The sequence below is a fragment of the Oncorhynchus mykiss genome, chromosome 26 (genome assembly GCF_057628025.1).
Source record: "Oncorhynchus mykiss isolate SJ-2025 chromosome 26, ASM5762802v1, whole genome shotgun sequence".
Lineage (NCBI taxonomy): Eukaryota > Metazoa > Chordata > Actinopteri > Salmoniformes > Salmonidae > Oncorhynchus > Oncorhynchus mykiss.
The window spans coordinates 20,427,693-20,449,500 of record NC_143047.1 but is presented as its reverse complement, the minus strand read 5'-3'; the positions used below and the strand labels follow the sequence as shown (position 1 = coordinate 20,449,500).

General features: G+C 43.6%; 1 protein-coding gene across 1 annotated transcript; it reads right to left on the bottom strand.

The window, feature by feature from the left end:
• Positions 1 to 1,232: 1,232 nt before the first annotated feature.
• On the bottom strand, positions 1,233 to 20,301 carry LOC110506591 (C-type lectin domain family 18 member A). Its single transcript, XM_036964197.2, has 12 exons — positions 19,862 to 20,301; positions 18,925 to 19,016; positions 7,700 to 7,930; positions 7,341 to 7,438; positions 7,062 to 7,183; positions 6,382 to 6,489; positions 6,132 to 6,224; positions 4,489 to 4,595; positions 4,229 to 4,358; positions 3,990 to 4,086; positions 3,348 to 3,439; positions 1,233 to 1,767 (listed from the first exon to the last, which is right to left on the bottom strand). The coding sequence occupies exons 1-12, from the start codon at positions 19,986 to 19,988 to the stop codon at positions 1,730 to 1,732; spliced, it is 1,335 nt and encodes a 444-aa protein (XP_036820092.2). The 5' UTR covers positions 19,989 to 20,301; the 3' UTR covers positions 1,233 to 1,729.
• Positions 20,302 to 21,808: the final 1,507 nt, after the last annotated feature.

Below are 21,808 nucleotides of genomic sequence, written 5' to 3'. Positions count from 1 at the left end.
GAACTGCTGCTGTGCAGACTGTAGTTAGAGTTTTGCACATGTGACTCCAGTTGTGTCCACTTTCGTTTAGCAATCGAAAAAAACTGTAAACTATTTAGATAAAATAATTATGTTTAGCCTAGCCATAATTTCACAAGCCCTGAATTCATTAGATTATTGCTGACTGTTTGAAATGCAGTGGATTTGACCTTTAATTGTACAACAAAGCTTAGCTAGAAAAACCTTTAAATAATCTAGATACTGTATACCATGAATCGACCCATAAGTGAAATAAGAAATCCGAAGAAATTGAGATCTGATTTTTAGGCCATATCAGCCAGCCCTAGTGCACCCACACACTTTACATGCATACATGTAAATCAAGACTCAGTCGCAGCACACGCATTGTCATACAAACAGTTAGAAGCTCGAAAACCAGTTTCATCTGCATTATGGCAGGCACGTCTATCACACAAAGACATGAACACAGTATCTACGTATCTGCATCTACAATCAATATCATGTTATCAGTTTGTTCAATGTAGAGCAGAACAACCCTGACTATGACCTACTGTAAGTCAAAATACCTCCCTGTATTCTTGACTGTAAATTCAGTGATTTCTCAAGTCTGATTGCTGTGTAGTGAATATGGGTGATTGTACTTCCATTTTAAAAACAACTTTTTCAGTAGTTTTGTCTTTTGCACCAATCAGCTGTTGAGTGGCAGCGCGGCAACGCAGTGGGCTTGGCATTAACACCACTGTTTAATGCAGGTATGGTAAACACACACACACATACACAGATACACTGTTATTGCTCGTCTTCCTCCTCCACTGCCCACCTGTTAACCTGGTGACCTTCTCCCAGCTTTGTTCATTTGCATGATTCCACTGCAGCACTGCAGGTTGGTTTAATCCCTCTCTCTGCAGCCGACTCCTCCCCTCATACTCCCACCCTCATCCCCCTCTCCCCTCCTAGTGCTGCCTGACAAACAGCTGAACACACTCATCCCTGGTCCATAGGGATTCCTGGACACGGTCTGTGATGTCACCTCAGAGACGCTCCCAACACACAGGAGTAAAACTGGCCTCTTCCCAAACTATTGTAGAAAGACACACAGTGCCACGTTCACAAACTATTCCTAACAAACACTCACATACTAGAACACAAACGTTCCACTAAACACCACACACACACTAACAAACACAGAGACCAATAGAATTACCGAGTCTGGAAAAATACCCCACAGCACATTGTAGCAAACCGTTTTAATTAACTTACTGGATGACTGAGAAAGCAAAAATAGTGGTTGTCATGGTACTGTACATTCAGTGCATTGGGGAGAATTGTACATTCAAACTGACAATGCAGGGAGGCAGGTATGACAAACATCACAAATGAATCATAATTTAGCTAAGTCAGAGAAAAGAATATGCAATACAAAAAACAGTATCATACAAAACACAGATTTGTGCTGCCATGGACCATCTACAGTTGAGCTCAAACTCTGTTGGTTTGGAAGTTCTCCCATTGTGTGCTTTTTTCCTGCACTGGATAGACAGACCCAGTCCTGACCAGCAACAGGGGATATGTGCAACAAGAGTTGGCGTGAAAAACACTGGATGAAATAAGACCAATAAGACCAGCTTCTGCTTGACACACACCCAGACCGGGTCCAACGAACGGCCCAAACGACCCACCTCCCCAACCTCTCCAATTCTGTGCTCTCCACCCTCGAGTGCCGAGTTCATCACCGGCCAACCTCCCACAGGGCTATGTGCTCTGGAGCTGTGGATGTACACACACACACACACACACACACACACACACACACACACACACACACACACACACACACACACACACACACTGTATCTGGGTAATTGTGTGGACCCCTCAGGCTCCCTGTGCTTTCAGCTTATCATTTTATTGCCAATTAACAGAACACATCAATGCAGCTTCACAATTATACCTTCAGGGGGGTACGAGATAGAGTGTGTGTGTGTGTGTGTGTGTGTGTGTGTGTGTGTGTGTGTGTGTGTGTGTGTGTGTGTGTGTGTGTGAGTGTGTGAGTGTGTGAGTGTGTGGGGGAGCTATTAATCACAGTCAAATCCATTCATTTCACTCTTTGTTGCTCCAATGAATCTTTTGTTTTAGTTAGAGTGCTTGTGTAGAGGAGGGAGTTGAGTAAAACATGCTCCCCTCTAGTCCAGCTGTGTTCTCATGTGTTCTGTTTTCACCAGCCTTATCACTCCACTTTAAGCTCTGGTCAGGTCCATTCCACCCACCCACCCACCTACCTACCCACCCACACACACACACACACACACACACACACACACACACACACACACACACACACACACACACACACACACACACACACACACACACACACACACACACACGCTCACCTACCCACACACTCCTCTCCAATCCTCTATACTGACCCTTCTCTACACAAAGGCCTCTCGCTCTAAGAAGCCTATGGTTTTCCATCAAGATTCAGAGCTTTTAAACGGTGAGCTGTTAGAAACGTCCAGCAACACTGACTGGATTAGGACGGCCCTGGATGATCAATATGAGATTGCAGCGCTCGCCTCCTGCCTAGAACGCACACAATTAACCAAAACCAAACAAACAATACCACCCTCCAATTCTGACTCCATCACTCTGGTGAATTATAGAGGGGAGAAATGTGTGTGTTTGGTTCCATTGTAGGCCTGACGTATATCGATCTCTAAAAGGCTCTTTATGAGGAGCCCTGAGTGCCATTGATTCCAGCTGAGTGTATCATTAAAATGTGTGGGCCGTGTCACACAGCCTCTCCCTTGTAAACACAGACGGTAAACACTGCACCCAGATCAGGAGTTAGGGCTGTGATGTGTTTATGTGTTTATGTGTTCTCTGCTTGGGTTTTATACTGAACACTCACTTTGACTCCAGCATCCCTCAGCCAGAGAGACCAGGTAGGGTCCTGATGTCTTTCCCTTGCATGCTGATTTAAGGTCAAAATTTGGGGATAGTAAGCTGATCCTAGATCTGTGTGTACTGGTAACTTCTACCGATAGTGTATGAACTCCGCTCTGTCTGTCAGGAATTTTTACGAGCTATTGTCAGTCTCTCTTAATATGTTGTCACGGTGATGTCAATGTCCAACAGGTGTTTTAAACCACCTGCAGGTTTAGAGAGTTTTAAGATATATCAGTGAATGCTACATCTAATGGTAATGAGTCTGGATGCAGTGTGAGGACAGATTTCCTTGATTATGATATCTCAGCATCTCTCTGTTTCTCTCCACCTCTCTCTCCCTCCCTCTCTTTTCACCTCTGTCTCTTTCTGTCTCTCATAGAGTTGTGTTCTCTCACCGTACTGGCAGATGTATCGGTTGCATGTTTTACAGCGCTGGTCGTTCCAGTTGAAGGCGCTGGAAGCCTGCAGCTCCACACAGTTCCCGAAGCTGCAGGGAGAGAGACACAAGGGAGAGGAGAGAGGGAGGAAGAGTGAGATGGAGATAGGGGACACAGAGACATCTGGTGGTCAGACAGAAAATGACAGTTCTGCTTTCAAACACAGTAGCCTCAATGTCCAGGGCCCGTATCCACAAAGCATCTCAGATAAGGTGTGCTGATCTAGGATCTGTCCATATAATCATATTAATTTTGATCTAAAAGGAAAAACTGATCCTAAATCAGCACTCCTACTCTGAGATGCTTTGTGGGTATGGGCCCAGGCTTTTCTCCCCCTGACACAGAGGGTGAGGTGATAATGTGAGACTACGTGAGACTATACCTGTGTTCCACACAATATAGAATAACCATGATGGTATCAATATGTTCATTCCAGTAAAAAATTTAGTGGAGTCGCATTTGCAGTGCCACATTCCACCTGCTTACTGTAGATTCTAATATTATTTTATGATTATCCATTCAACAAGGTGACGTGATAATACAAAGTTATAATTGTTGTTACTATTATCATTAAGTTGTCAAAAGTTATGACTCTCTCACCCCTGGTTGTCAGGCTGTCCAAAGGCGAAGCTGTTGTATGTGGGGATTTCTCCTGAGTGCCAGCGGAAAGAGTCCTTCAGGGGTTTATATGTCAGCCCTGGACACAATACACACAACCTTACAGGATGCTTATCCTTATCTCACCTTGACACATCTCAAAGCTGCTCACACAAACTCCCAAAGTCAGTCTGTCAAAGCTATTTGGCTGTACGTATAGAAGGACAGTGAAAGTGACGTACCGATCCAGAAGTTGCGTGTCTCAAAGTCAGGGTCTGTGACCTCGTTGCTGGGCTCCAGCTGGCTGAGGTAAAATGCGAGGATGTCCTGAACTTTCTGGTTGTGGATCTGGGCCAGAATCCCTCCTCGCTCCTGGGGTCCAAACACACACCACAACATGGGTTACACACACACACACACACACACACACACACACACACACACACACACACACACACACACACACACACACACACACACACACACACTCTCTCTCTCTAACCTGACAGTGGGTCTTGGCTCCATAGTAGGTGTTGACCTCTGGAGACACCATGAAGCACTCTCCATCTATCCTCACGTCACAGTTGTGGAAGGGAAACTGCTGCTTCTCTACAGAAACATAAGCAACACACATTAGGCCTCAGTAAAGGAGACACCAGACACTGACCATCCATCTTGGCTCAAACTTAGTGTACAGACCGCAGTCCATTCTGATCACAATAAACACTATGACCTTTTATCATTTCGATTTGCTCACCTCCTGCGTCCTCTCTCCTCTGTCCTCACTCGCCACCTTTTGAAATCGTTCAAAGTTAATCGAGGAGAGTTGGCGAGCAGAGTGAACGTGGATGAAAATGTGCTTGCTTGAAATTAGATGGTCCTTCTGCAATCGCGCGTCAATAGGCAAATTATGTTTAAAGAGGTGGATCCCAAAATAAATGTGTAAAATGATCCAAATTAAGTAAGTTAGTTGTGCAAGACATTTTATAGATAAAACAATAAGTAGCATATTGTTTTTAAATGTGTGCATGTTCTTAGTCTCTGACAAAACAAAAGCTGATTCAAATGGGGGTGTGACAGATTTCAAAACTCTGGCTATCGAGGGGGGAGGACACTCTTCCTACTTACAAATTGACACACTGCTCGACGACATGACCACTTATCGGTTTCCAGTTCTAGGAGGAGAGAGGATGGAGGAGAGAGGACGGAGGACGGTCTTTTGCCCAAACAAGAAAAACCCCTGAGATGCATATGGCTTGATAACACAGTAAACATTGAATCTAATCAGGCTGAAGCTTAATAGAAGAGAGGGTGCATTGACTTAGATACAATGATGACAGGAGTTCATTCTGGTTTAAAGTAATGGTGTGACAGTAGCACAATGGCTACCTAAACGTATTCCCACCAGGGTTGGGGTCAATTCCATTTAAATTAATACAGTAAAGTTTCAATGTACTTCCTGAATTGACTGGAATTGAAATGGAATTGACCCCAACCCTGATTCCTACACACATATACACTCACCTGCACACTCAGCACCCCCATAACTAACATCACACTCACCTGCACATTCAGCACCCCCATAACCAACATCACACTCAGCAACCCCATAACCAACATCACACTCAGCACCCCCATAACCAACATCACACTCACCTGCACACTCAGCACCCCCATAGCCAACATCACACTCACCTGCACACTCAGCACCCCCATAACCAACATCACACTCAGCACCCCCATAACCAACATCACACTCAGCACCCCCATAACTAACATCACACTCACCTGCAAATTCAGCACCCCCATAACCAACATCACACTCAGCAACCCCATAACCAACATCACACTCAGCACCCCCATAACCAACATCACACTCACCTGCACACTCAGCACCCCCATAGCCAACATCACACTCACCTGCACACTCAGCACCCCCATAACCAACATCACACTCAGCACCCCCATAACTAACATCACACTCACCTGCAAATTCAGCACCCCCATAACCAACATCACACTCAGCAACCCCATAACCAACATCACACTCAGCACCCCCATAACCAACATTACACTCACCTGCACACTCAGCACCCCCATAACCAACATCACACTCAGCACCCCCATAACCAACATCACACTCACCTGCACACTCAGCACCCCCATAACCAACATCACACTTGCAGGAGCACTCCTCTTCTTTGTAGCGGCCGTGCACACACTTCACACTGCAGCGCACTGAAACACACACACAGTCACATACAGTATATCGACCATGATGCACCTACAGAGATACCTGAACACACACACTGCAGAGCATGCCTAGTCAGACACACAAAGATAATAATGACTATAGTAGACTGTCAGACTGGTAAACAGGCACATAGACTGGTACCCTGACAGAATCGTCCGGTGAACCTAGGTCCACAATGACACTGGCAGGAGGAGATGTTCAGACGACCATGCTGCCCACAGCTCATACGACATGGGTTCCTGGGGGTCTCTGGAACACAGATACAATTTCCTAAATACCTATGCTTAAAAGTCTTCATTTTTCCATTAATAGATTTAGCCTCCAGTTAGTGCTTGTTCTCTGACAAGGCCATCATTGCATGGTAAGTGGTTACGTGTTGGCTATACAGTTAAACCGGATTAAGAGAAAACCCCTTCACATGACAATACTTCAGTGAGGCAAAAAATACACTTAACGTCTTTGGCTCAAAATAGATAATGAACTGTCATCTTCAATAGAGGTGATAGGTCGCTTTTAGTGCACTAAAGAGATTCTAAGGCAACAATCTGTAGAGAACAGAGTTGGTTGAAATAGATACTACTTTGAGTAAGGAACAGCTAATATGATTAAAATGCTAACATTTCTCACTAATTTAAAGGTAGACTCAACTATATGCACAAAGTAAACAGCATAGTGGGTCCATTTCGACAACAACTAAGAGCGTTGATGTGCGAGGCTTCACCGCTGTTTTGGTCCCGTGGCTCTGCGGTGCTGCTCATGGCAACATCATATCACTGAGTCTACCTTTAAATGAATGAGAGTGTTCTCTATAGGGGTCTCACCACACAGTCCTCCCACATGGTCCCACAGTCTGAAGCAGCCTGACATGGAAGAGGTGCAGAGAGAACAGGAGAAACCAGTAACATAGGGCACCACCAACCTCCCATTCACCTCCCAGTTACCCCTGCAGAGAGACATATATCACGCACGTATACATGTACACACACACACACACACACACACGCACACGCACACACACACGCACACGCACACGCACGCTAAGGCTGAGTACTAAAACAGGAGGAGAAGTTTGACATCAGGTAAATTAATTGTGTTCTTACCCAGGGGAGTATGCACAGACAAACAGCTCCCAGAGAGCATCACCCCTCAGACACAACTGTCTGGCACAGCCCACATTACTGGAGGTGGCCCACACCAACTACAGCAGAGAGAGAGAGAGAGACAGACAGACGGACAGAGAGAGATTGACAGACAGGACAGACACACAGACAGAGTTAGAGAGAAACAGAGTGGGAAAGGGAGTATATTGGCAACACAATGTATTGGCAAGTGGGCAACACAAACTCAGTCACACCAATTAGTCAAATTGAAATGATAGTTGAATTGAGACTGCTTGTTTTGACACAAAGTTACTTGGGGTTGCTGCACAGTTGGCAGATCCAGTACTGTTAACCATTACCTGTGTGTAGTGTTGGCAGGTAGCATTCTCTCTGCATTGCCCACTCAAGTACATGAAGTCCCTCCCTTCCTCGAACCATGAGTCAATGACCTCAGCAAATGAAGTTGTGGCATGGGCTGAGTGATGGGTGTTCCAGCCAATGTGGCGGAGCTGTTGGTCCTGAGGAGAGGGGTCTGTGTGGCAAGACTCCGCCCTCTCCTGGGCAAGTAGAACCAGCTTCTCACTCCAGTCCTACAGATATGGGGAAGGGGGAGAAGACAACACACACACATACACACACACGCACGCACGCACACACACACGTTTAAACTAATACAAAGGGGAACAACCTTCCATTGACTGAGGGTGACAGACCGACTTCCTCTCTTTGTGACCTGAAGGGCCCTTTTTCAGGGACACATTTAGCTTTTGGGACACTCCCCATGCCAGGCTCACCATTTGGCCTCCCATTGTTAATGTTCACTGACAATGTTTCTTCTGAAGACTTAGTCGCAGAGCTCTGGAAATCTATAGCCTAAAATGGATACGGTATTTGTGCAGGAACTGATGGGGAGATCGATAAAAAAGGAGTATGGGAGGGAAATAAATAAATAAAGTTGGTTGTATGATCACAGACCATGGCAGAGTGACTCTGCTGCTCGGCCAGCTGACCATTAGGTCACTGAGTATACTATCTCATCCTCATAGGCCTTAAATAGATCAACAACAGCAAGTGTGCTATTCATCGCTAAAGGCCAGCACAGGCCATGTGATGGTACCTGATCTTAAACAGGACAGTCCTAAAGAAACTACACAGTCAGGATGGTGAACAGCGAACACCCTGGGAGGCTGAAAGGTGATCTCTGCTTTCAAAGCTGGTGCACTTAGGAGAGGATTCCGGCTAAGCAAGGTGTCCTATGAGCCCTGTATTTGTATTTGTGTTTATTATGCCAAGGCAGCAGCTACTCTTCCTTGGGGTGCAGCAAAATTAAGGCAGTTATACAATTTTAAAAACATTGCATTCACAACACACTGTGCCCCCTCAGGCCCTTACTCCACCACTACCACATATCTACAATACAAAATCCATGTGTACTTGTGTGTATAGTGCATATGTTTTCGTGTGTGTGTATGTATGTGTCTGTGCCTATGTTTGTGTTTCTTTACAGTCCTCACTGTTCCATTCGATTTTTTACATCTAATTTTACTGCTTGCATCAGTTACTTGATATGGAATAGAGTTCCATATAGAGCCTCCCATAGTCTGTTCTGGACTTGGGGACTGTGAAGAGACCTGTATTTAACATGAGATCCTCTAAGCTTTACAGGAATGTGGTTCTGAATATTAACAGCAACACCTCCACCATTCGCATTTCTGTAAATGTTATAACCTTGTATTGCTGCCACTGTATCAAAGGTATTATCAAGAACCTTGTTTCTTAAGCTACATATGTTAACGTGGGCTATTTTGAGCACTTTTCTGGGATGCTTACTTGTTTTCATTGCTTTACTGGGAAGCTTAGCAGAAGTAGATATGCTCTTGTTATTTATGTTAGTGCAGGGTGATCTGCACACAGTGGACTTCCTACTAGGGCACACTGCCTCAGTGCTACCAGTATAAATCTGGTTCATAGGCACATGATTACAGCATACAATAGCTGTAGGATCAGCAGAGGCAGTTAGAGGGACATCAATTAGGTTACTTACATTGTGTCTTCCAATGCCCCTGGTATAATATACATTTGCTTCAGCATTATGACAACTCAGTGTCACAATGGTAGGGATTAACTGAGCTGGGCTTTGGGTCATTAGTAAGTCATTGTCTCAACGCAGCCTTGTAAATGCTGTGAAAGGATCCAGGAGCCCAAATTATTTGGGTGGATCCCATCCTCCTTATAAAACATGTTTTGTTTCCAAAGGGTATTAAAATTGTCAACAAAAGTTACACACATTGAGCTCCTCTATGTCTCTCCTCTCACTATGAGAGGAGAGATATAGACACTGGTGGACTGGGATGTAGGGGGAGAGAGAAGTAAGGGGAGTTGGAGAAGGGGTCATGGAGTGTAGGGGTAAATTGGGGGTGGGGAGTAGGGGGCCAGAGGCGGGACAGTCTGGATGGGTTAGCGTCCTTTAGTCATGCCCTGGTCTGGTGAGAGGTGCGTGTCTCTAAAGTGGAGGAATCAAATGAAATCCCAACGTCACACACCTATTAACATTCTCTCCTCTCCTGGCACAGAGCCTGCTACAACATAGACAGACTCACAGGGTTATGCTTAAAGACACAGTACAGTCAGAGACATGATGGGCCTGTCAGTATCAAGTACTGAGTTGGGATATCCGCCCACTAAAGAGACACAAGGCACTGAGGCAGATGAAGAATTGAGTGTCTAAACAGTGTCCCAGTAGACACATTTATAAGCATACAGTGCATTCGGAAAGTACTCCGACCCCTTGACATTTTACACATTTTGTTACTTTACAGGCTTATTATAAAATAGATTATATTGTTTTTTTCCCCACATCAATCTACACACAATACCCCCTAAAAAGCAAAAATAGGTTTTTAGAAATGTTTGCAAATGTAAAAAATATTGGTGTGAGGATATATCACTGTGTTCTTGGGGACCTTCAATGCTGCAGAAATTGTTTTGGTACCTTTCCCTAGATCTGTGCCTCGACACAATCCTGTCTCGGAGCTCTACAGACAATTCCTTCAACCTCATGGCTTGGTTTTTTACTCTGACATGCACTGTAAACTGTGGGACCTTTTTTAGACATGTGTGTGCCTTTCCAAATCGTGTAGAAATCAATTGAATTTACCACAGGTGGACTCCATTCATGTTGTTGAAACAGGATGCACCTGAGCTCAATTTCGACTCTCATAGCAAAGAGTCTGAATACTTATGTAAATGAGGTATTTCTGTTTTTTATTTGTAATACATTTGCAAACATTTTATGAAAACCTGTTTTCGCTTTGTCATTATTGGGTATTGTGTGTAGATTGATGAGGATTTAAAAAAAAATATATTTTAGACTAAGGCTGTAACATAACAAAAATGTGGGAAAAGTCTGAATATTTTCTGAATGCACTGTATAAGCAGCATATAAACAGTGTGGGTTCTTCTGTTTTGCTGATGAGGAACTGATGAGGCAGCCTCTGCCTCTGTTAGGACAGGGAGACAGACAGTGGCTGTCACTCATTGGCTAAGCCGTTTGACCCCTGTCTCGTCTTGTGCGTGTCGAGTGGTAGCAGAATGTCTCCGCTCAGCGTTAGCTGCCCCGACAACTGCAGCCAGTTATCGTGGAGACGGCTGTCAGCACTCAGGACCCGAATGTGAAAGGGGCGTGTTTCCACATATGCCGTTTCACGACTGGCCCCCAAAGAAGCGGTCCTGTTTCAGAGATGGGGAGAGGGGACAGAGGGGGAGGAAAGGGGGAGGGAGAGAGGGTATCCTGGCACACATCAGTGGGATGTCATGCAAAGCTATCCGAGTCCCATTCGCTCTTCAGAGAGAAAAAAGTTAGCCAGGCCGTCAACATCCAACATCCAACATCCAACCATCTCCCCATTTCACTGACCCCCGTCTTCTCCTTCACCATTACTACAGCCCCCACCAGTCGCATCTTTCCACACCTTCTCAACGTTGCTCCTCAGAGATTCTGCCAGCCTTCCATCACCTTGAGAGGGACCCCAACACAAACACTCTCCAGGCCACTCCTGTCCTACTGATAGCCACAGCTCACAGCCTGCCTGTGTGTACTCAGCAGAGCTCACAGCTGGTGTTTTCACCTGAATGTGTGTTATATAAAAACACCCCCCTTAGAGGGGAGCAAGAATGAGACAGCCAAACAAATCAATGTCATTTCCTCCACAGTGGCTTTGACTGGGTCCACTGACGGGGTGAAAAGAGGGGAGTTTTCATGTTGTCACCTTTTAAGTTAATCTTCATCTGGTGCATCAGTGTTAATATTTAAGGGCCTTCTAAAAGGGAACACTGACCCGTTTGTCAATTATTCAACCTTGCAGTGAAGTAAGAGATCCTCAATACTCAGAAACACTAACTGGAGACATGTGTTTCAATTTATTAAGGAAAATACCTACTAAAACTCAGATGGTCTTATGACTGACACATGAACACATTGAAGAGAATACAACAGGCCCAGTGTATGGGAATATACATGCCGTACTATAAAGAGCTTGGAAAGGATGATGTTGCTTCCTGTAGGACTAACTTCATCATTAGCACTACTTCCTCATCATAGGACATTTGTTGTTTGATGAATGGAGGCATGTCCAGATGTCAGGGGAGTGACAGCTAATTCAGAGTCTGTGCTAAGCCCCTTTGAGCACATTGTTCCCTCTGATGTCCTCTGGTCAAAATCATCAGCGCACGCTTTGATGCCTCCAGAGGGGAGCAGGGTCACCGGGCAAGTCCCCTTCTTGAATGTTCCATTTTCACATCACAATGCATCAGTGCAAGGAATTAAGTAACTACAGTAGTAAAGCAAAGACCAGACATAGGAATATGTTTAGTCTTCCTCTGCTATGGTCCGTAAATTCAACAACTTATAGCCGAGGAATTGATGTTGGCAAGTAGTGTAAAATAAGCCAAGACAGCGGAGCTTTTAATAGCAGTGACAATCAGCAGGAACACTGTTTCCCAGTCGATGTTTTCATGCCCACTCAAATCTGTCTGTTAGCCGTGTGAGTCCTCAGCTAAGTGGAGACATTAAGCGGGTTGAACTTTGACCTAATGTACTGTAAATTACTTAGCTGCAGACATACACATCGCCCATACACTTTGTCTCACACATACCCAGCAGGCAAAACTTGAAATGATGTCATTACAACGAGAAAACAAGTTTCTGCAATGTGTAGACGTAAAACAAACGCCTCCCTCTCCTGTCTTACACCAAGAGAAAATACCTCATTTCCATTTCTGTATTTGAAGCAAAGTACCTCCTATTGTCAGACAGGCTTCCCCAGCCCTAGGTGAACCTCCAGAGGGCATGGACTGAGTACAGAGAGAGAAGAGCCTCATTTGTGAAACTGTGTGAAGCGCTGCTCTTTTATCTCCTGAAGAGAAGAAGAAGAGGGAGAAGAGGGAGGCTGCTGCAGGGCCACACTATAATCTCTTTACCGACACAATCAGTCAGTGCTTACCCACGCCTGCTGCCCTGCCTGGGTGGAAATTCCTCAAAGAGAATCACAAACGCAGCTAAAGCCCTGAGCCTTTTAAGCGTTTATCAGTAAAGCTCCTTAATATGCTTCTTCAGCTCGCCCGGGATTCCTCCATCGGCCTTTGCAAGCAAATTACCTGTAATACCACAGTCCTGAATGCAGCATGATAATATCCTCATCCTCTTTTTCTCATTACGTGTTATCAGCTATGTGCAGTTTGCCGATGCTTAGCAGCAGTCTAGGAACTCTGCTCTATCATTGGCTTTGAGAACGCAATCTATGATAAGTGACGGTTTTGGACAAAATGGCCATTAGGCCTCTAGGACATACACTATTCAACCCCACCGTTGTGTGTTTCATTATCCACTGATTATCCTCTGTCTTCGTCTGTCCTCATGCAATGTAAGCAAAGGGAGATAAGACTGGCACAGTAATAGATGGGAACAGATATAGAGCAACTGCCCAGTGGATTATCATTGGAGGCTTGTCACACATTCGTGTTGTTTCAGGTTGCACAGTGCCCACCCACACTGATCAAATACTTATTTTCCACCATAATTTGCAAATAAATTCATTAAAAATCCTACAATGTGATTTTCTGGATTTTTTTTCTCATTTTGTCTGTCATAGTTGAAGTGTACCTATGATGAAAATTACAGGCCTCTCTCATTTTTTTAAATGGGAGAACTTGCACAATTGGTGGCTGACTAAATACTTTTTTTGCCCCACTGTATGTGCAATAATAGTGTATAACATGATTTTTGAATGACTACCTCATCTCCGTTTCCCACACATACAATTATCTGTGAAGTCCCTCAGTCGAGCAGCGAATTTCAAACGCAGATTCAACCACAAAGATCAGAGAGGTTTTCCAAAGCCTCACAAAGAAGGGCACCTACTGGTAGATGGGTAAAACAAAAACAAAAAAACAGACATTGAATATCCCTTTGAGCGTGGTGAAGTTATTAATTACACTTTGGATGGTGTATCAATACACCCAGTCACTACAAAGATACAGGAAGGAAACCGTGAATGTTCCTGAGTGTCCGAGTTACAGTTTTAACTTAAATCTACTTGAAAATCTATGGCCTGAAAATGGCTGTTGAGCTATAATTAACAACAAATTTGACAGAGCTTGAATAATTTTGAAAAGAACAATGGGCAAATGTTGCACAATCCAGGTGTGGAGAGCTCTTAGAGACTTACCCAGAAATACTCACTGCTGTAAACGCTGCCAAAGGTGCTTCTACAAAGTATTAAATCAAGGGTGTGAATACTTCTGTAAATTAGATATGTATCTATTTAATTTTCAATAAATTCGCAAACATTTCTATAACAAAGTATTGAGATAAACTTTTGTTATTGACCAAATACTTATTTTCCACCATAATTTGCAAATAAATTCATTACAAAATCCTACAATGTGATTTTCTGGAATTTTTTTTCTCATTTTGTCCGTCATAGTTGAAGTGTACCTATGATGACAATTACAGGCCTCTCTCATCCTTTTAAGTGGGAGAACTTGCACAATTGGTGGCTGACTAAATACTTTTCCAGCATCTTCACAAGGTCCTTTGCTGTTGTTCTGGGATTTATTTGCACTTTTCGCACCAAAGTACGTTCATCTCTAGGAGACAGAACGAGTCTCCTCCCATACATGAAGGGCACATTTTGGCATTTGCTGTATGATCGATGAGAAACTCCATATTGCAAATGTACGGTCCCTACTAGACATCCGCGAATGTTTGTAAAATTCGATGGCGATGGTGGTGGGCCGTGCACCGGGGCCGGGAAGTCATCGAACGAAGTCTCTAGGACATTCGGTTTCCGTTTTATAAAATGTTCAAACTGGTCATTTTTCCGCTGTCCCGGTAAATTCCACCATATTGTGAATGGAATCTTATTGCAAATGTACAAAACATCACCAATCACAACATGGCCATTTCTCCTAAAAGGAAAAGACTTCGAAGACGAAACTTGGTGAGCATAGGTTTGGACTAATGGGCCGTTAGCCCCGAAAAAGACAGTGTCGAGGCCTCAACGCTTTTTGAGTTAAGGACATTTTTCCGGGCTTAAAGGTCAAAAACGAAAATAGTCAAAGTACATAAACCTACGGTGTCAGGAAAAAAGAACCAGCCATTTATCTATCGTAATTTAAGAGAAATCGTACAATGTACAATTGGTGATGCTCAAAAAAAATCTGTCAGTTCTTAACGTAAAGACTTAAAACTCAAAATTATGTAAGAGCCTACCCCAAAGAGGATATGTGTTCACTTTCCTGTGTCAACCGGAAGTGCCTTAAATTGGGGTCATAAGGGCTGTTTCGAAGGGTTAAAAAGGTCAGATCTTTTCAAAACTTCATATGTGTGATTAGGCAACACTCATGAACTGTAAATCAGTAATTTCTCCCAACAGAAGTCAAAGAAAAGCTCTCTCACACACACACACAAACAGCAAGGATGGAGTGACACAGTGCGGGGCTTAAAGACACAAAGAGCCTACAATGGCATTACCATAATCTCTAGGCTGTGCCGAGTTTAACGAGATGCCCCGCTTGACCGTAGCTCGCTCAGTCTGAGCGCAGCGACCATGAAAAAAAGTAGGCCCATAATGAAGCCTGGCCCTAAATTTCAGGTGCTTTTAGGGGACAGTGGCGGAACCATTAGGGTTAGAAGGACAATTCAACCAATGGAATGTTCCTGAGGTCCTCCCGATCTGTGCAAGCCTAACCTTGACTGTGTGGCATTAACCCTTAACAGTGAAAACAGGGTGTTTACATCAAACAGTTTGCAATGACTACTCTCCCCATAGGAATACATTGCCTGCTCCCTTAAATTCAACCTGAAGCCTATGTGGGTTATGAATGTCTTATGAACCTGTCTTCGATGACAATTCATCAGGCCACTATGAACTCCACCTGTGTTGATTCTAAGCTTCCTAGAGAAACCGGAAGTGGTTAAATACACCATAAAGGTGTTTTGATATACCCAACCTGCAGATTGTGAAAACACTGCATTCAACCCTCTGTAAATCAGTCAATTCTTAACGTAAAGACTTTAAACTCAGGATTCTGTAAAAGCCTACCCCAATGAGGATAGTCCCTTAAATTGAGGTCATAGGGGCTCAAGTCAGATCTTTCCAAAACTTCATACGTGTGATTAGGCAACCTTCATGAACTGTAAATGAATCATTTCTCCCATCAGATTTCCAAGGAAAGCGCGCACACACACACACACACACAGCAAGGACGGAGTGAGGCTTAGAGACACACAGAGCCTGCAATAGTTACCTTTGTTCAAACTATCAAAGAACCGTCAGACCTTGAGCTCGGACATTTTAGAAACCTGTTCTAGAGCTCAAGTCGATAGTGCACGGTGAGTTATGTGGCTCTAGAAGACCGAGAAACAGCCTCGTACATTTGCAATAACTTAAATTCATTTTGACCATCACGAAAATGACAACATTCAGAAAAGTACCAGAGTCGCAAGACTAGGTGCATTGAAACCGCCTCGGCCCATAGAGATGGGCCCTACATTTTCTGTCCGATAGCTCATTCAAGGACCCCGTAGCAACGCCCGGAAAATGTGGATTATCAGCACCAATTAAGGTCCCTGCTCTGGCTCCAAATGGCCTATCGAGCCGAAACTTGGGTTTCTGGGTTGCCTCAGCTAGACCTACACATAATGTCAGAACTGGACCCGCAGCTAGAACGTAACTACATGTTTTATGTTTTTAGTATGGTTTAAACCGAAGGTGCTGTGAATTTTGGGCCTGCTCTGAAATATGTGATAGTTGGCTTCTAAACAAGTTGGATAAAGTAGGTGTGGTGTCAGTTTGTATCAGTTTGGTGTCCGAATGATATCTAATTGACTGATGGATGGTGACTTGCTGGCTGACTTTTGTCCATTTGCAATATGTTTAAACAGTGTTAGACCATCACCAAATTGACATTCTGAAATCAACACCAACGAGCGATGGAGAGGAACCAGAATCACTGCCCGGCCATCCCAAGTTCAAATTCGTGATGGTAAATGCCCATTGAAACATATTGCAAATGGATAGCCGTGCGCCTGGTGATTGGAATGGGTTACCAGGAGCACATTTAATTATTATTTTTTTTATTGCCTTTAGGGGGGTGCAAGGGGTCTACTGCCCATCCAATAGCGGGCGCCCCTGGTCATTTTGGACGTTTTTCAAAAAATCATTAAAGAACAACAGAGTCCCACTGCTCTCTCATCATACATGACAAATAGACCATCTAGGTTGATTCATGGCTTAACATAATGCTATATATCATTTGGGCAGGATAAATTACATTTGAACATGGTTCACTGACTTTTGGGTTTGGAAACCGACTTCCTATGATCGTACATGGCAAATGGACATAACAACCTGATTTGACACTATCAACACTTTCATATTGCATTTGGACATTTCTTATGGCATTTGGCAATGGTTCACTGACTTTTGACTTCGACTTGTGACTTCCTATGAAATCATATTGCAAATGGACAAAACATATGCCTTATTGACAATTATTTTTTAAATGCCAATAAACATGACAAAAGTGTGTTCATACAGTTCTTATACATGTATAATTGACAAAAAAAATCTAAAGAATTTCAAAAAACGGTCCAGAAAGCACTTTTTTAAGGGGGTGATAAGTTTTTCATTTTTTTTCAAATTTTCCAAATTTGACCCTTGGGTCTTGACTTGATGTGCATTTGCAATGTGAAAATTTACCGTGGAGCGCGCTCGCAATCTATTGGATTTTTGCTGTGTGACACTTGGCATTTGCCATATGGCATTTGCAATAAGTTTTGAATGAAACAACGTCCATTTGAGTGGTATTGTACATCGTGTATATGTTTCGTGCGGTGCCAATAAGTTCCCATTCATTTTTGTCCATTTCAGGGTGGGTATTCCATTACTTATTGGTATGATGGCTGCGTGGTCCCATGATGTTTATACTTGCGTACTATTGTTTGAACAGATGAACGTGGTACCTTCAGGCATTTGAAAATTGCTCCCAAGGATGAACCAGACTTGTGGAGGTCTACAATTTTTTTTCTGTGGTTTTGGCTGATTTCTTTTGATTTTCCCATGATGTCAAGCAGAGAGGCACTGAGTTTGAAGGTAGGCCTTGAAATATATTCACAGGTACACCTCCAATAAACACAAATGATGTCAATTAGCCTATCAGTAGCTTCTAAAGCCATGACATCATTTTCTGGAATTTTCCAAGCTGTTTAAAGCCACAGTCAACTTAGTGTATGTAAACTGTTAGTTTGAGTAGAGACAGAGAGACACCGTATGTAATCCTCCTGGTATATCTATCTCAGAGCCCCAGTGACAGATCCCAGATCCACCCCACACAGTGGTTATGGCCTTCAGCATTAACACCCTGCCAGAGACAGCACCATACAGAACAGCTGTGGTGTCAGTGTCCCTGTGACTGCAACATGCACTGTCTTCGTTAACAGACTGATATTCACTATCTCTCACTGTTGGGAATATCAATGTTTCAACAGAAGATACCCTGAGAGAAATCTCTGGTGTCGCTGCCTTTCTTTAGTTGTTAGAGATGAGGAAATGGGGATACCCTCAGAGAGGGAGGAACTGTGACTACTTATGAGGATACAATTTCAACTGATCTGTACAGTACCTTTGGATATAATATATAGCTGTGTTATAAATCATGGATCAAATGGAGGGCCTTTACCGAGGGCTCGTTTAACCAAGAGACAGACTGTGACCAATTGTAATTGGGAGCATGGGAAAGAGCACAGGGGAGGGTTTCTGGCAGGGCTCTATTTCAGGTGACCTTGGTGTCCAGCAGGCAGCAGCAGCCATGTAACTCAGTGATGTGTTTCAAAGGGGCCAGCCTGCATGGCAGCACGGCTGTCGGCCGAGTTACATTTGCTTACAGCTTCGGGTAGAAGTTGCCCTTATAGAGCTAGGACCAGCCTATCCTCCCCAATCAGACGGGCAGACAGACAAACAGACAGACAAACTGACACACACACACAAAATAAATATAATGAAAGGCAGGCAAGGCAACTAACCATTTTTTGCATGTTAGCGGCCATGGGGGTGACCCAGCTGCGCAGCCTATTGTGCTGTGTAACAATCAGAAAATGCTCCTTCAACCCAAGCCCTGGAATAAAGAAAAGCACACAATTATTTAGGACTGGTCGCCATGGCAATGGAATGCAAGTGTCTGTAAGGGGGGCAAGGGGGTTGGCTGAAAGGTCTGTTGATACAGTAGCACTCCACAACATTGGGACAGTGTATATCCACAGCCGGTACATGTGATAGGTTAAACAAATGTGTATGGCCTGTCATTGGAGAGCTAAAATGTGTTTGGCCTATCATTGGAGAACTAATATCTCTATTCAATATATAGGCCTTGTATCCTTACTGAGAATATTTTTCCCAAATAGGATTCTGACAGAATTATAACAAAATCTTACAGTTTTCAAAATCCTATAGCATTCTTTATTTTATTGGGAAAGAAGAAAAATCCCACAGGTTATTTTGACTGGGGGATTAAACGTAGCATAGCATAATTTACTAATGAATGTCCAATGTTTAGCCTATATGCAAATCACATTTTTGCAATTTACAAAGGTTAAGATGGAATGTAGGAAACAGATGACAATTTACAAGTTGTATCTGCTTCAAATTAGTTGGTTAGTCCAGTAGGGCTCAGTTGATAGAACATGGGTTGTGGGTTCGATTCCCACGGGGCCCAGTATGAAAATGTAATCACTCATTACGATACATCGCTCTGGATGATAGCGTAAAATGTAAGCCTATATCCACCGTAAATTAAATAACATCCTGCATTAATTAGGATAGTTTAAGGATTTTTTGCAAGATAAGTTAATAAAAACAACCACACTTTTCTTCACATATACTGTATCGCGTGCATCGGCCACCCTGCTGTTTTCCTCTGACCAGCGCTGAGCCGAACACAGAACTATCGACGCGCGCTCTTACCGCTCTCAGATGAATCAGGGCGGCTCGGTTGCTCCGTGATTATCCTATTCGCGTGGGTGAGGTACGAGGTCTGGAGGGTCACCATGAAAAACAGAAGCAGACACAAGGGTCCCGTTAGAGACCCCATGGCTACTGAGGTAAATAGTGCCAAGTACTCTAAACTCCTTGTGGACAAGTGGCTCCCTTTTTTACCCTGCTCGTCTCTCCCTCTCGTTCACTCCCACTCCCCCTCTCTCTCCCCTTCCCACGAATTTTCAACATTTTGCAACTGTTCTTATCCACTCACGCGCACAAAGTTGGCCGCTACTCAAACTTTAGTTGAATGAACGATACATGATCTGCGATAAACCCACATGGACAACCAAACATATAAAAGCTTGACTGACCTTTCAACCACACAGTATTAAGTATCATGCAGTGGTGACCCTGGGGGGCTGTTTAGGCTGTTTAGCTAAAATATATATATATGTGCAGTACCAGTCAACATTTTGGACACACCTACTCATTCAAGGGGTTTTCTTTATTTTGACTATTTTCTACATTGTAGAAAGACATCAAAACTATGAAATAACACATATGGAATCAAGTAGTAAGCAAAAAAGTTTTAAACAAATCAAAATATATTTATATTTTATATTATTCAAAGTAGACGCCCTTTACCTTGGTGACAGCTTTGCACACCCTTGACATTATCTCAACCAGCTTCACCTGGAATACTTTTCCAACAGTCTTGAAGGAGTTCCCACATATGCTGAGCACTTGTTGGTTGCTTTTCCTTCACTCTGCGGTCCAATTCACCTCAATTGGGTTGAGGTCAGGTGATTGTGGAGGCCAAGTCATCTGATGCAGCACTGATGCATCACTCTCCTTCTTGGTCAGATAGCCCTTACACAGCCTGAAGGTGTGTTGGGCCAGTGACCTGATGAAAAACACATGATAGTCCCACTAAGCATGGGTTGGCTTTTCACTGCAGAATGCTGTGGTAGCCATGCTGGTTAAGTGTGCCTTGAATTCTAAATCAATCACAGACAGTGTCAACAGCAAAGCACCCCCACACCACCACACTTCCTCCTCCATGCTTCACGGTGGGAACCACATATGTGGAGATCATCCGTTCACCTACTCTGCGTCTCACAAAGACATGGCGGTTGGAACCAAAAATCTCAAATTTGGACAGATTTCCATTGGTCTACTGTTCATTGCTCGTGTTTCTTGGCCCAAGCAAGTCTCTTCTTATTATTGGTGTCCTTTAGTAGTGGTTTATTTTGCAGCAATTCGACCATGAAGGCCTGATTCACTCTCCTCTGAACAGTTCAAGGCACACTTAACCAGCATGGCTACCACAGCATTCTGCGGCGATAAGCCATCCCACGCTTAGTGGGACTATCATTTCTTTTTCAACAGGTCAATGACCCAACACACCTCCAGGCTGTGTAAGGGCTATTTGACCAAGAAGGAGTGTGATGGAGTGCTGCATCAGATGACCTGGCCTCCACAATCACCCGATATCAACCCAATTGAGATGGTTTGGGATGAGTTGGACCGCAGAGTGAAGGAGAAGCAGCTAACAAGTGCTCAGCATATGTGGGAACTCCTTCAAGACTGTTGGAAAACATTCCAGGTGAAGCTGGTTGAGAGAATGCCAAGAGTGTACAAAGCTGTCATCAAGACAAAGGTTGGCTACTTGAAAAATCTCAAATCTCAAATATATTTTGATTTGTTTAAAACTTTTTTGCTTACTACTGATGTCTTCACTATTATTCTACAATGTAGAAAATAGTCAAAATAAAGAAAACCCCTTGAATGAGTAGGTGTTCCAAAACATTTGACCGGTACAATATATATGTATATTAGCCCTGAATTACAGGTCGCCACTATAAAACACATAGGGTGTGTCTATATATGGAACAATACACCTTTTGACTTTTGTTCGACCAATAGTTTTTT

Coding starts and splice junctions, on each gene's coding strand:
- LOC110506591 (XM_036964197.2), bottom strand. CDS start 19,988: ATGGGGTCTCTAACGGGACCCTTGTGTCTGCTTCTGTTTTTCATGGTG. Junction 4,596..6,131: donor TGGGGGTGCTGAGTGTGCAG/GTGAGTGTGATG, acceptor ATGTTTCTGTAG/AGAAGCAGCAGTTTCCCTTC. Junction 3,440..3,989: donor GGACAGCCTGACAACCAGGG/GTGAGAGAGTCA, acceptor CTCTCCCTGCAG/CTTCGGGAACTGTGTGGAGC.